Genomic DNA, 14,042 nt, shown 5'->3' with positions numbered 1-14,042 from the left:
AAAAACTAAAAATTACACTTATTTAAATTACAACTTGTCTTGGATGAGACGACCACACTGTTAATTTGGACCGTTATAATTGTATTAATTTTCAAAAATGCCCAGAAAATTAAAATGTTGTTACACGCGAGAATTGGGCTGATCCAAATTGACGGTCTCATAATAAGACCGTCTCGTCCAAGTTTTTGTATTAAAGTTATTGTCGCAATAACGGTTGCAAAATGAATTTTATGCGAATGATTTTCAATCACTATTTCATGTGTTTTACTTGCGGCAAATTAAATAGTTCATGTAAATTAGTGATGTGACCTTGTTTGTATACTAATGCGAAAATATTTAATTCCTTCTACTATTATACTTTGAACGATACGATGAATAATATAATCATAATTTTAAAAAGTGGTTTCATATCCTAAAATAGTGTTATTTTAGTTGATCCATCGATGAAATAAGTATTCATCTATGCTAGTTGATAAGTGAATATTACTCCTATTAAACTTTTATTTTAGAAATTGAATATGGAGAATTGAGTCTTATCAGTTGAAAAGTAAGTAGTACTTTTCAGAATATATTAGGTTCACTTCTCATATAGTTCTTTTCTTCTCTCGGCCTATTTAATTCTTTGATGTCTTCGTACGTATCTTTTCGTATTTTATTATAACTCGTCCTTTAAAGTTGATAATTATAATGTACATAGAATGAAGAAAATAAAAAATGAGAAAATGATGATGGTTTGTCATCTTAATAGGGATAGTAGACCAAGTATGAGGGTAGATTTCAACAGAAGAATGTGTTTCTCTTATTAAGTGTTCCAAAGAGATGTTGCCTTTGCCTCAAGAACAAAAAATCTCATTCCAGAAAATAAAATGTAAAAGTAAACCTGTGATCCATCTCTAAAAGTATAGGCTGATAGCATGAATTGTGTGACACTAATACTACCTGATACTCCCTCCGGTACTTTGAGATTACAACTGATAATGAAAAATGTCATTATTAGTAGCAAACTCTAAAGGACATAGTAAAATAATTCATTTCTATACAAAAAGCGTAATTCTAAGACAAATACAACTAATCAGATAAAAAATAAATAAAATTTCATGTGATAACCCTGACTTAACCTTTCAACTTTTCCATATAATAGACAAAAGGAAAGTTTTTTTTGTTAACTTTAAGTTACTTTATCTAATGTAGTGACATTTTTTTTCAAATAACAAACGTTGTAATCACCCTAATTCATCACATATTTCGAAATCCAGTCAAAATAAGTACTTAATTTAATCAAAACTTAACATTTTGTCTACCACATGGAAAAGTTGGAAGCTAAAGGTCACCACGCAGATTCAAAAACATTTGTGGAAAAACCTAAAAACTAAGGTTACCACATGGAATTTTCCAAAAAAATAATATACATTAAGCTTCACAGCTTACATTTATACATCAGCAGCAGCCTAAAGTTTTCAGAAAACAAGAACAGTCCTTGAATAGGTCTCATCTACCTTCATCTACAGACGAGAGCGAGATAGAATTTCGGGAGACGTCTTCAAGAGCAGTGCTTCCAGTTAAAGTCGTCTTGGTAAGACCGGAGTTGGAACTAGTAGGATTAGTTTTCGTTAGAGCAGAAGAGGTAGTCGTGCCAAGCCATCGGCGCCCATGAATTCCCGGTTTTCCAGGTCGAGCCATACTGAATGATTCACTGCATAGAATTAGATGAACAGAGTTCATGGTTGGTCTGTCTGCAACAGTTGCCTGGCAGCACAACAGACCAAGCTGAATGCACATAAATGCTTCTTGAGGGTTGCACTTATCAAGGATAGGATCAACTAATTCCAGTGCCTTCCCTTCCTTAAAGAGCTCCCAAGTCTGCACAGAGAATTTCGAGTCGAAACAGTTATGCAAAAAAAATTCCATTTTCAACATAGAGAATATTACATAAAACATCACATGACATTAGTGTTTTCATCCATGGTTTTCCATTTTTAGCAAGCAGTACATTGTAAATGACCATTTGCATCACAACAGTTCTTTCTCGGTATATTTTACTTGTAAAAAACAATAAATATATTAGAAATAGATTGAATATAAATCGAATCTTATGAGATAATCGGAAATACTACAAATACATCATTCTCAATAAAAGTTCTCTAGCAATTAGCAATCATTCATCCAATGATTTCCCATTTTATCACGCAATTTTTTCTTCACAATATTCATCACAAAAAAAGCTCTTTCCACTACTACAAATAGTACCCCCAAGTGTTTGATTAACATTTAAAATCTTCATTGAGTTCCCCGGGAGTAATACTATTGAAGATGGAAAATAACATATGTAGTATGTACAACTAAAAAGGTAGAAAAGTAGCACTTTAATACATCCTCAGTTCCAAAAAAAGAATATGTTGCATGACCTTCTCATTTGTGACAGAAAATTATAGGGTTGTGAAGTCCTCCCTCTTAGCAGCTTGGCCATATTTGGCTAGTCACTTACAGAGTCCTAAGATTCCTCAGCCTCTGGTCTACTCTTCTAATTGGCGTTTCATTGAATATCCCTTTATATCAGGTGCACGATTTACATGATACATATTAATTGAGCAATTTGAATCAATAGAAATGGGTAGTCCAGCTGGTCTGGGGCGCGCATAAAGGTTTCCAAGTGTAGGTCTTACGATCAAACCTTGCTAAATACAAATTTTTTGTAAAAAGTCTAGTGCCCTCAAGTGCGAGCGCCGGAGCCCCCAAGGTCCGCTCATGACTGAGAACCACACCTACACCCTTAAGTTCCCTTTTGTAACTAAGCTGAACCACACCTACACCCTTAAGTTCCCTTTTGTAATTAGGCTTACTATGCTCATACATGCCTTTCAATTGAGGATGAACCTCACTTCAAAAGCAACATAGCACTTGACGAGGCTCATTGGCTATGTGCTCTATTTGACAGATTTGGGTTACAGGGTAGGCCAAGGGAAGAGTCCTGGGTAGCAAGGATCGAACCCATATTCCTCCTAAGGAGAGCGGTACATGCTCTAACTAAGACAGACCCGATTCTCAAGGAAGAAATGATTTTCAAAGAATTATTCATTAATATGCACTTCTTACTTATATGAAGTAGCAAATAATCTTTGCTATCGGGTCAATAAAAAAAATCTCTTTGTTATCACTAACAAGGCTAAGGTTGCGTAAATCCAAACCCTTAAAACACACATGAAATGTTGTCTTTGTGGTATTTATCAAGTCATCATCAGAAATTTGTGGTATATTGGAGAAGAAATCTCAAAACAATAAGGATATACAAAGACCTGGCAGTTAAGCAAACAAACCACATTCCCAAAATGATCCATATATCTTACAAAGCAAATCATTGAAGATGATTCAACAAAAGACATAAGAACTTACATAACTCAGGAGGTCTGCCTTCTCTGCACCTAGGTTATCAACATAGTTCTTTCTTCCACTTACAAGCTCTAGCATCAGTATCCCATAACTGAAAACATCTGCTTTCACAGATAAATATCCATGCATTGCATACTCAGGAGCCATATACCCGCTGCAATCATAGAAAAGTTTCTTTACAAGTATAATTGCATATGAAGACTACAAAGTATAGATCGAGAAGCAGGAATCAAACACAGAAAATTTATGTTGAAAAGAGAAACCAATGTTGCTTCTAAATACTCACTATGTACCAGAAATTTTGAGTGTATCCAAATGGGTTCCTTCACCAGGAAACAGCCTAGCCAAACCAAAATCTGATATCTTAGGATTAAAATGATCATCGAGCAATATATTACTGGCTTTGATATCTCTATGTATAATCCTCTCAGGAGCCTCTTCATGGAGGTAAAGAAGTCCTCTAGCGATGCCTGTAATGATTAGGTAGCGTGTAGGCCAATCAAGGACTGCTGACTCATCTTTATCTGGGAAAATGCATTACATTCATTTCAAATTTAGTAAAGTGTATGTGTGGTTTTATTGAAGTGACTAAGTAAAATTTGCATGTAAAAAATATGTCTTACTAAAGAGAAAATAATCAAGGCTCTTATTTGGAAGATACTCGTATACAAGCATTTTTTCAGTTCCTTCTATGCAGCAACCTAACAACGTCACTAAGTTCTTGTGCTGAGTTCTCAAAAGTAGCTTCACCTCATTAGTGAATTCGGTCAAACCCTGTCTAGAATATACCGACAACTTCTTTACCGCTACCTCTTGTCCATTAGGCATCAATCCCTGAAGTTCATAGCTGTATGAGTTTAAGGAATCAATTTATTAATGTTGAAACTCTCTTTTTGAGAATTGAGACCCAGTCATCCAATACAAGATATATAGAATATGTCAGAGTGGATGCAATAAGAAACTTTTCGAAGAATTGTTATTTACAAATGAAATATCCAAGACTTATTTGATCCCATCATAGTGCAAAATATCGCCTACATCAATGTATAACAACCGTGTTGTAAAGGTTTTTGAATTTATCGCAATCGACATAAAAGACAAGTTAACGACAAAACTATTTGCATCAACCACGAAGGCCATTTTGCATTCATTACCATGACTACTATTAGAACCACATTTTGCTCTATGGATCTACAATTTGAAATAACTTTAATTTTTCTGTGTGTGGTGCATGATAGTCTGAAGAACCAATTTTGAGTATCTTAGAATATCTTGTTCATATCTTTATTTCTTTTGTTTATTTGCCTAAAATAGTAAGTTTATGTACACATATAGTAAATTTTGGGAAACTGTAACGAACTAACGATTCTGTGACACATTTGTATGCATATAATCTTGGTTAGTAATGATTTTCTCATGTTGATTTGTTTTGGTTCATGTAACCAACCCTATATTTGGATTAAAGCTTTCGCACTGTTGTAGTTGGTTGAATATATGATGTATCATAATGTATTTCCGTGTGATAATATGCATAATAGTTAAACAACGAGTTAGAGTTATATCTAAATCAATAGTATTGATACATTAGGTAGTAAGTGGTTTTAAACGAGTCGAATAAAGTGGTCAGAAATCGTATAAATTTGTGTAATTGTAGGAATTTCAACTTCGAGCGATTCACTCATCATTTTGGTGTGATTAAAATTCGAACATTTTCTCGATATATCTTGAGATATCAATAGGTAAGTTTTCACTTGATTTAGTGTTGTTTTGAGAATATCACCACTAGCAAACTTTTAACATCATTTTAAATTTTGTTTTGCTCATATAATAATCAAAAGTTGTTTTTCATTAACTTGTTTCAACATGGTGTTTCTATAAATAATATCAATTTTTGAAAGGATACGTGAAAGTAGATTTCTTTATGAACGACTATAACAAAGAACGTTATTGGAAACAAACCATGTAGCTAGTTGTTGCGACAAAGGTTACGAAACAAATTTGTTTACTTATTTTGGTCCGTTTTGGGTGAAATTTGGCTACTTCCAAGATAGTTTGTTGATTCCTCTTTGGTAAACTGCAATACAACTATGGCAATATTTTGCTTCCATATTTTATGTAGGCATCATGAAAAAAAACACGGTCGCAAATGTGTTAGTGGAAATGGTCGCGGGGTTGCGGAAAATGGCTATAATAGAGTAATTACGACAACTGCAGCCGACACGGTTTGATCTTTTGAAAAAAACATGAGAGTTTTTGGAAAAAGCTAGAATCACTCTATATGGAAAAGAGTGTTACCAATCGACTTTTGTTAAAGACTCGTTTGTATGATCTCAGATTGCAAGAAGGGAAACCCATGAAACCGCACCTTGATGAATTGTACTCAATAATTGTGGATTTGCAAAATACTGATGTAAAAGTGGATGATGAAGATTTGGCTATTCTATTGTTAGTTTCACTACCACCTTCATATAAGCATTTTAGGGAAACCTCATTATATGGAAGAGACACGTCAAGTAGCGAGGATGTTAGAAAGGCCTTGACTCAAAAGGACCTTATTGATTCTCAATTTGCTCAAAAAGAGTCCATAGAGTCCAATGATGCTTTAATTGTTAAGGAGTCAAGTAGGAACAAAAGAGGCCTGGCTTGAAACTTTTGTAAGAGGAAATGCCACCTTAAGAAAGATTGTTGAAAGTTCAAAGCTAAACAATCCGATGAAAGCAAATCCGCGAAAGCTAGTTCCGCCGAAGCTAGCTATGTTGAAAGTGAGGATTATGATGTTAGTGTTCTTGTTGTTACTAGTGAATACAAGGGTGGTGATTCTTGGATTTTGCATTCGGGATGTTCAAGACACATGACTTTTAACTCTAGTTTCTTCTCAACTTATCAAAAGGTTGATGGAAAGAAAGTCACTATTGGCAATGAGGCTAGTTGTCCGATAGTTGGTATCGGAGATGTTAAATTTATCATGTTTGATGGTGTTGTGAGAACATTGACCGGAGTGCTTCATGTTCCAGGTATTAATAGACACTTAATTTCTCTTAGTATTTTGGATAAAGAAGGTTTTAGATGCATAGGTGAAGGTGGAATTTTGAAGGTTGGCAAGGGTCCTAATTTGTTCTTGAAAGGATCCATTGATGATGGCTTGTATAAGCTTGTAGGTTCAACCTTAATAAGTTCGGCTTGTGTGTCCACTACTTCAACCAAGCATGATGAAGATGATGATGATACTTCCTTGAGTAATGAAACATCGAGAATAATTCCAACATACCCCAATGAGTCCATGGGATGTATCGACTTGATTGGTAATTAAAATTTCATACTCTTGTTAGCCCTTTGAGGGCATTTTAGTGCATGTGCTTTGTTTGTGCACATGTGTTGTTCTTGTTTTTCTTGTTTTTAATTTGAGTATGATGTTGTGTAATTATATTATGGAGTGAATTAGAGAATATCTTTGAATTGGATGAACTCAAGTCCAGGTGGAGATTGTTAGAGTTATTGGTGACTTGAGTGCACCATTCAATACTATGCATTAGTAAGAGTGCATAGAAGTGGAATATTTTGGGTGTTTAAGTTAGTCACTTAATGTGTAGTTAAGTTGGTGGATTAATTTGTGTATTAATGATGGTGTTTAAGTTGGTGATCAATGCATGGAGTAAATGGTGTGTTGATGGAGGTACTTAAACATGCATATTATGATGGTAATTAAGGCATGATGAATGATAGTTTATGAAAAGACTAAAGGGTGAAGATTCTTTTACGAGACATCCAAGTAATGAAGCATTGCCTTGATCGAGCATTGGATTTGATTTTCGACTCTTGATGTTCCTTGAAGTTGTTTATTGTGCATTAATCCTTAGCCTTAATTATGTAATACTCATTAATGTACAAACATCTATAAATAGAGGTCTCATATGCCATTGTAACACATTCACAAAAATTACCCAAAGCCTAAACACATAGCATATATCTCTTCTCTATTGTAATTCTCCATTTGAGAGTTCTTTGAACTCCTTTGTGATAATATAAGCGAGATACTACACACCGAAGTACGTAGCGTTAATTGGGTGAACCTCATTAAATCTTTGTGTCATTTTGATTGCATTATTATCTCCTACAAACATTGTTTCCATTGAAAGTGTAATTTGTTCATCACAAGATTTTATACACTCGACCTTGGTAATATTGGTGTTTGGAACATATCGTTTGAACTCTTATATAGCGTCGTTTTCATTCTCGCATGACATATTCATTTCAAATGTATTGTTTTCTCATTTGCAAGAGTTTTCCCTTATGTCCTCATGGAATTCAACTTTTTAGACAATTGCCATCAACTTATTACTTTTTTTCCTTACTCATCCCTTCTTTGTGGTCCCTTCTTTTTTTCTTAGAATTGGTGCCAACCAAAATGAGATCGCTCAATGTTAAATTTCAAATAAATAAAATGGACTTATGTGGTATTACTTTCTGTGTGAAAATGATTTGTCAACCTTATTATATAATCTATTATCTTTCTTAAAACTATTTTCAAACTTAATTATCTTAACAATGGAGTTGAAATTACTCGATATTTTAGGAGTTTCTCTTTTTGCTTTCCTACATTTTTGCGTGTTAATGATCGTTTGGGATCATGGAGTAAGGTTTAACTAAAAATCAATTAAAATAGTAAACTGGTTATCAGACTAAAATTTCCTTTTTAGTTGTGTTAAAGTTTCATAAGGATTGAATTTGAGTTTGAGATTAAAGTTATACTATTAAGAGACATTTGTGTAATTTAGTTAAATTATAAATTTTATTAGCCTTATATTTATTTATTTCTTAAAAATCTACATGGCAACTTTTTCATGATTAAAAATTGGTTTAATGTCTTCGGGTGTTCAAAAACTTGAACCTAATTATGCTACAGTCCGACCCGGTTGGGAAACCCTAAAATACTGAGTTACTGACACATCAAAATCCCAATTCTTCTCTACCAACAATTTCAACCATTAGAGTACTTAACATTTCTTTCAATAGAAAGAATCCTCATATTATTATTAACTGAAAAAATACAAAAGTTCTCATTTTTCCTGAAGAAACCTGAAATATTTTCAAATTCATTTTATTTTCATGTGAAGGTATTGTTGCTAAACTTGTTTATCCACAATTAGCTTGATTTCCGGTGCAAATGTGGTCGATTCAATCACACCTATTCATCTCACATGAATAAATCAAATTTTTTTGATCATTATGAAATATATTTTTGACAAAAATATTTTTATGTTTATAATGGATTCACGAACAATATTTACTCTGATATTAATGAAACAAATATTAATTAATTAATTTGTTGAATATTTGTCCCGGAAAAAATAAAACAAATGTGGTTCCCAAAAAAATTAGGAGTAGTAGAGATATTTAACCTTAATAACAAAAAATTGAAATAAAAAAAGAAAGTAAAAGTAGAGCACCTTGTAAACAGGGCCAAAACCACCACGACCTAACAAATTGAAATCGGAGAAGAAATTGGTAGCGATTTGAATAATACGAAGCTCGAAAAAGAGGTCAAAAGCTTCTCCTTCATCATTAATGGCGGCCGCAGAATCATTGCGAGATTTCCACTTTTTAACGCAATCACACAATCTTGAAAACATTATTCCCATAATTTTTCAATTAATCAACGATCTTGCTAGTTTCAATTTTGCTGGTACTGGTATTCGAGTTTCTTCTATCTTCAACGCTGATTCGCCAGGTATGTAAGAAGCAGGTGGTTGAATGTTGTTTACATTGTTGTGTCTGACAATTTACCCGAGACCACCATTGTTGACTTGAGAAGGTCATTCAATTTCCGTGTTGTAGATTATGAACAACTTTCAATTTGTTATGAAATCGGTGGAAAAAAAAAGAAGGGAAGGTAGTGTTTGTCAAAATAACTGAAATTCCGTCCTATTTATATAATGTGTCTTTTCATTATGTGGTTAAATGGAACTAAAATGAAAAAAAGTAGTGTTTTAAAATTTTATAGGAAAAAAGTGAAGCTAGCAAGTGTAAAGATAACATATTTAAAATAGAAATAAAATATTTAAGGTGACTTGACTAAATAAGAAAGAAAATAAGACACTTAAAACAAATAGGAGAGAGTACTACTTTGTTTTTTTTTTCTTTTGATTTGCATAGGTAGGAATTGAGTTATTTTTAAGAAATTGGTAATAAATAAAGAGAGAAAATAAATTGTGTAGATGAAATTAAAAGAGAGTTAAAATGTATAGATGACATTAAATGAAAGTGGTGAGTCATTGTCCAAAAATAAAAATGATGCAAATTAAGTAGGACGAACCAAAATAAAAAATAATGCAAATTCAATGGGACAGGGTGAGTAGTTAATTACTATGGTTGATTTGATCAACTGATTTTGAACCTGTTACTATAAACATTTTGTTAAAAACAGGTTATTCATAGTAATAAGGTGCTTCCACCGATTAATTTACCAAATATTAGTATTTGATAGTTTGATTACCCAACCTTATATTTATATGAAAATAAGTTAAAATTGTCTAATAAACTATTTTGTCAAATACCCCTCGATAGATCCACTTGGTAGATAGAGTAATATCTTCACTTTTTGGTTAGGGGATAAATTCTTGTTTATTTACTACTTTGTACAAAGAATGCAAAGGTGTGTGGTAGAATGAATTAATAACTGTTAATGAAATCTTTTTTGAGATGGATATAAGTTATCGTCTTTCTTCTCTTCTGAAATCCTAATTATAATTTTCCTATAAATGAAATATTCTGAGTATCGGGTTTTTGTCAGTTAAAGATTATATAAGTTTAAATTAATGAGTTATTTCTTGTCAGCACAAATATAGGGCATGTTGGTTTATGAAGGGATGATGCCATTTTGGGTAATGTTTGCATCTTATTTAGTTAAATTCAGCTCGACCAACTCCAGTAAATATGATTTTGACTAGATTAGTATTATTTCAGATTAAATTAAGTTTGGTTATTCTAAAACGGTTATTTTATTGGCATATTTAAGTTAAAAATTTGATTACTCGGTCAAATTTTTGGGAGGGTTGCATTATATTAGGTTTTTGTCTAATAAAGATTATATCGGGTTAAATTATAAATTATTTCCAATTGGCAGGGGTATCGGTTTATCTTAGCTTAATATTATTTCCGGTAAGAATTTATGTTTAATTCATTTTAAATTAAGATTCAATCAATATCATTTTAGATTTTCACAGTTTGGATGTAGATTAATTATATTTAGGTTTAAATCAAGTTGGGATATTCTTTAGGTTGGATTTTTTTGTGAAATTTTGAAATTCTTGAGTGAAAAAAAAAAAATAATTAAATAAACTAACATTTAAACTTTTTCCAAAATTAAGCGTCCAAACCTCAAAGCTGTGCTTTGGAGCTGTTCGCAGTTAGTAACTGCAAACAGGTCAAAAAAGACAAAATAGCTGTTCGCAGTTACTAAATGCGAACAGAAAAAAAAAATTTTTTTTTTTTTTTAGGTCAAATAGCTGTTCGCAGTTAGTAACTGCGAACAACTATTTTGTCTTTTTTCTGTTCGCAGTTAGTAACTGCGAACAACTATTTTATCTTTTTTGACCTGTTCGCAGTTACTAACTGCGAACAGCTCCAAAGCACAGCTTTGAGGTTTGGACGCTTACTTTTGGAAAAAGTTTAAATGTTAGTTTATTTAATTAATTAATTTTTTTTTTCACTCAAGAATTTCAAAAATTCTTTTTTTGTTCAAGTTGACTCCAATATAGGTCATATTAAGTTAAGCCCAATTGTCTTGACTTAATATTGATTATGTTGGATTCAAGTCATATTGATTCACATTGACTTGGCCAATGTAATCAAGTACTCCCTCCTATTCAGCTCAATTGTCTCATTTGACTTTTCATACTTGTCAGGTAACATTTTAATCCTTAATATTTCAGTTATTTTTAATTAAAAATTATAAAAAGTTGATATTAATAATCCTTGTATTGAGACGAATCAAACAAGATCCCACATGACTATGTTTTAACTTATAGATCAAGAGTAAAATATAAATTAAGAGTGATAAGTGAATAGTGCCTAAAAAAATGGGACACTTAGACTGAATAGGAGGTAGTATTATTTTTTGCTTTTAAAACATTTTTTTATGAAAAAGTTTTCAGAGAGTAGTGTAACAAATTAAAAGAATGAAAAATAATATAAAAATATATTACGTTGTATGTTCTGAAATATTATCTAATAATTAAAAACACGCATTTAGAAAATAACTTATCTATCAACAGTAAGTCTAGTTTATTTGACCACTAATTCAATGGTTGAGTAAGACAAATTAAAATTATCCGATAAAATCTCAAACTAATTATTCAATGAGACAGTTTCATAGTGAGACAATTTTTATGGGCTAGCTCAATATACACTTTTTGTCTTAAAGTAATAACTTATAACGTTAAAGTAATCACTTACAATTTTAATATAAGTATCTTTCATAGTCTTAGAGTGATTACTTATAACCTTAAAACGATTACGATCTTAAGTAATCAATTAAAGAATAGACTAATTACATGGATTTGTCTCATGGTGAGACGGTGCCTAGCTGAATCTCAAATAATTGTAGCAATTGCAAAAATATAAGTGAATAAATGAAATGAAATTAATCATTACAAATGATTTCACTTAATGTGCATATTCAATACCATTAATATAACAATCATCAACGATAAATAATTCAAATATAAAAAAAATGTACATGTGGCTTTACAAATTGTTATGTACATCATTTATAAAAAAAAAAATATTTTTTTATATCAAAAAAACATTATTGTGATTTTGATTAGTCATAAACTAGATGATGAATGTTCAACTCAACAACCAATATTGACAAAGTCACATTGATAGGATCTCTAATTTATTTTGGACCTCAGATCAAAAGATAAAAGAAGCTCCAAAAATTTTACGGCATAATAAATTTTGTAATACTTTTGATTAGAAGGACAGAACAAAGTTTGGGTTTAATTTTTGTGTTTTCATCCTCTTTCATTCATTACAGTCAATTGTATATATACAAGAAGGAATTCCTTTGTTGCCTAAATTAACAATATTGCAATATTAGTTATTTCCCTAAAATATAAACTAATATTCCTGATTTGATTTGTTTCCTAAATTTTTCCTGATTTGATTTGTTTCCTCAATTCTAACAACTTTTTTATTTTATATTGTTGATATTTTACCATTTTATTATAAAAATCCCTAGTAACTCATATCACACAACAAAATATATTAAAAAATATTAACCTTGTATATAAAAAGATATTTTTTGGACCATAAAAAAATTGGGACCCGGAGCATTTGCCCTTGCTAATTGACGGTCATGTCCATTGATTTTGTACTTTTTTATTTTTGCGCAATGGTTACTGCTCTTTTTTAATCTCATTCACAAGTTCATATTCTTATATTATCTACTTATTTCTATTCTATTTGTTTATTTATTTTATTCTCCAATTCAAATCTATTTTTCACAAAATTTTGAAAATATTGGCTTAGCATAATATGCTTGCAAAATAAAGAAGAAAATACTCAAACCTACTTATGACTGAGTTGAGGGCTGCAAACGTGTTGACAATGTTTGTGATACTTACTTTATTTTAATGAATTTTTTTTTATTTGGGCATGTTTGTGAAGACATATATTAGAGTGTTAATATTTTTAACGGTGTATAACTAAAATTGATAAAAAGTTGTTACTAATAGACCTTGTGTTGAAACGATTCAAACAAGATTCAACTTATCTATATTTTAACTTATATATTAAAAATAAAATATAAATTAAGAGTAAAATGTAATAATATTAAAAAATTAAATGAGACAGAAGTCAATAAAATGGAAATAATATAATATAAATTTTTTGAATTGTTATAAATGACAAATACGTGTTCGGTTTCATTATATTTTTACTAATTGGAAAGTATGTAAACTTTTCTTTTTAAAAAATAAGTACTACTTTTCGATAATATATATTATAGGTGAATCACAAGTCAAGATTGATATCAAGTATTGTCAACTGTGAGTTAGATCGAAAAGAATTAGGTTACTCTCAGACAAATTATCTTGGATATTTACTAGATTAAATTTGGATTGGATTGTAAATGGCGTGAAAAGTAAATAATGTTTTTACACTAATATAAATACATTTAATGTATATAGGTAGAATTTGCTTATAAATATACAAATTCACGTAAAAATAAATTACAATCAAGTAAAAATTTTATCTCTCTTACATATTTATTTATTCTACACTATATTTTACAAATTAGAGTTAATTACAAGTATACTAGGTTAGGACAAGTTTGATTTGGCTACAAAAATTTTAGGTTAGTCTCTAGTTGGGTAGTACTTGGGTCACGTACAGTCAATGATGACCTAAAGTAATTTGATACATGTCGAGTCATGAGTCATCATCAAATTTTCCTCGAGTCAAATACGAGTTATCATTGATCGGTTTATATGAACTTCTTGTTTTAAGGTCGTCTCATCGAGAGACGATCTCTCACAAGAGTAACTCTTTCAAGTAAAATTATACGAAGGGAGTACGTTATTAGGTAACTCGACAATTCTGGGTTTCTTGTTCATATAATAGTATCAAAAAAATACAAAAAAATTAAGATACAA

At 31.1% G+C, this 14,042-nt stretch overlaps 1 protein-coding gene across 1 annotated transcript; it reads right to left on the bottom strand.

Annotated features, from left to right (window-relative positions):
* Window positions 1-968: 968 nt before the first annotated feature.
* Window positions 969-9,340, bottom strand: LOC130799961 (G-type lectin S-receptor-like serine/threonine-protein kinase B120). The gene is made up of 5 exons (XM_057663268.1): window positions 8,835-9,340; window positions 4,011-4,221; window positions 3,674-3,911; window positions 3,391-3,541; window positions 969-1,860 (listed from the first exon to the last, which is right to left on the bottom strand). The coding sequence occupies exons 1-5, from the start codon at window positions 9,024-9,026 to the stop codon at window positions 1,489-1,491; spliced, it is 1,164 nt and encodes a 387-aa protein (XP_057519251.1). The 5' UTR covers window positions 9,027-9,340; the 3' UTR covers window positions 969-1,488.
* Window positions 9,341-14,042: the final 4,702 nt, after the last annotated feature.

The sequence above is a fragment of the Amaranthus tricolor genome, chromosome 14 (assembly GCF_026212465.1).
Source record: "Amaranthus tricolor cultivar Red isolate AtriRed21 chromosome 14, ASM2621246v1, whole genome shotgun sequence".
NCBI lineage: Eukaryota > Viridiplantae > Streptophyta > Magnoliopsida > Caryophyllales > Amaranthaceae > Amaranthus > Amaranthus tricolor.
Note: the sequence above shows the minus strand (reverse complement) of the source record. Positions and strands in the feature narration are given on the sequence as shown.

Excerpts from the sequence above, each read along its gene's own strand:
- LOC130799961 (XM_057663268.1), bottom strand. The coding sequence starts at position 9,026 with ATGGGAATAATGTTTTCAAGATTGTGTGATTGCGTTAAAAAGTGGAAA. Across the intron at positions 4,222-8,834 it reads GTTTTGGCCCTGTTTACAAG|GGATTGATGCCTAATGGACA; the intron begins GTGCTCTACTTT and ends TATGAACTTCAG. Across the intron at positions 3,542-3,673 it reads CTCAAAATTTCTGGTACATA|CGGGTATATGGCTCCTGAGT; the intron begins GTGAGTATTTAG and ends CTATGATTGCAG.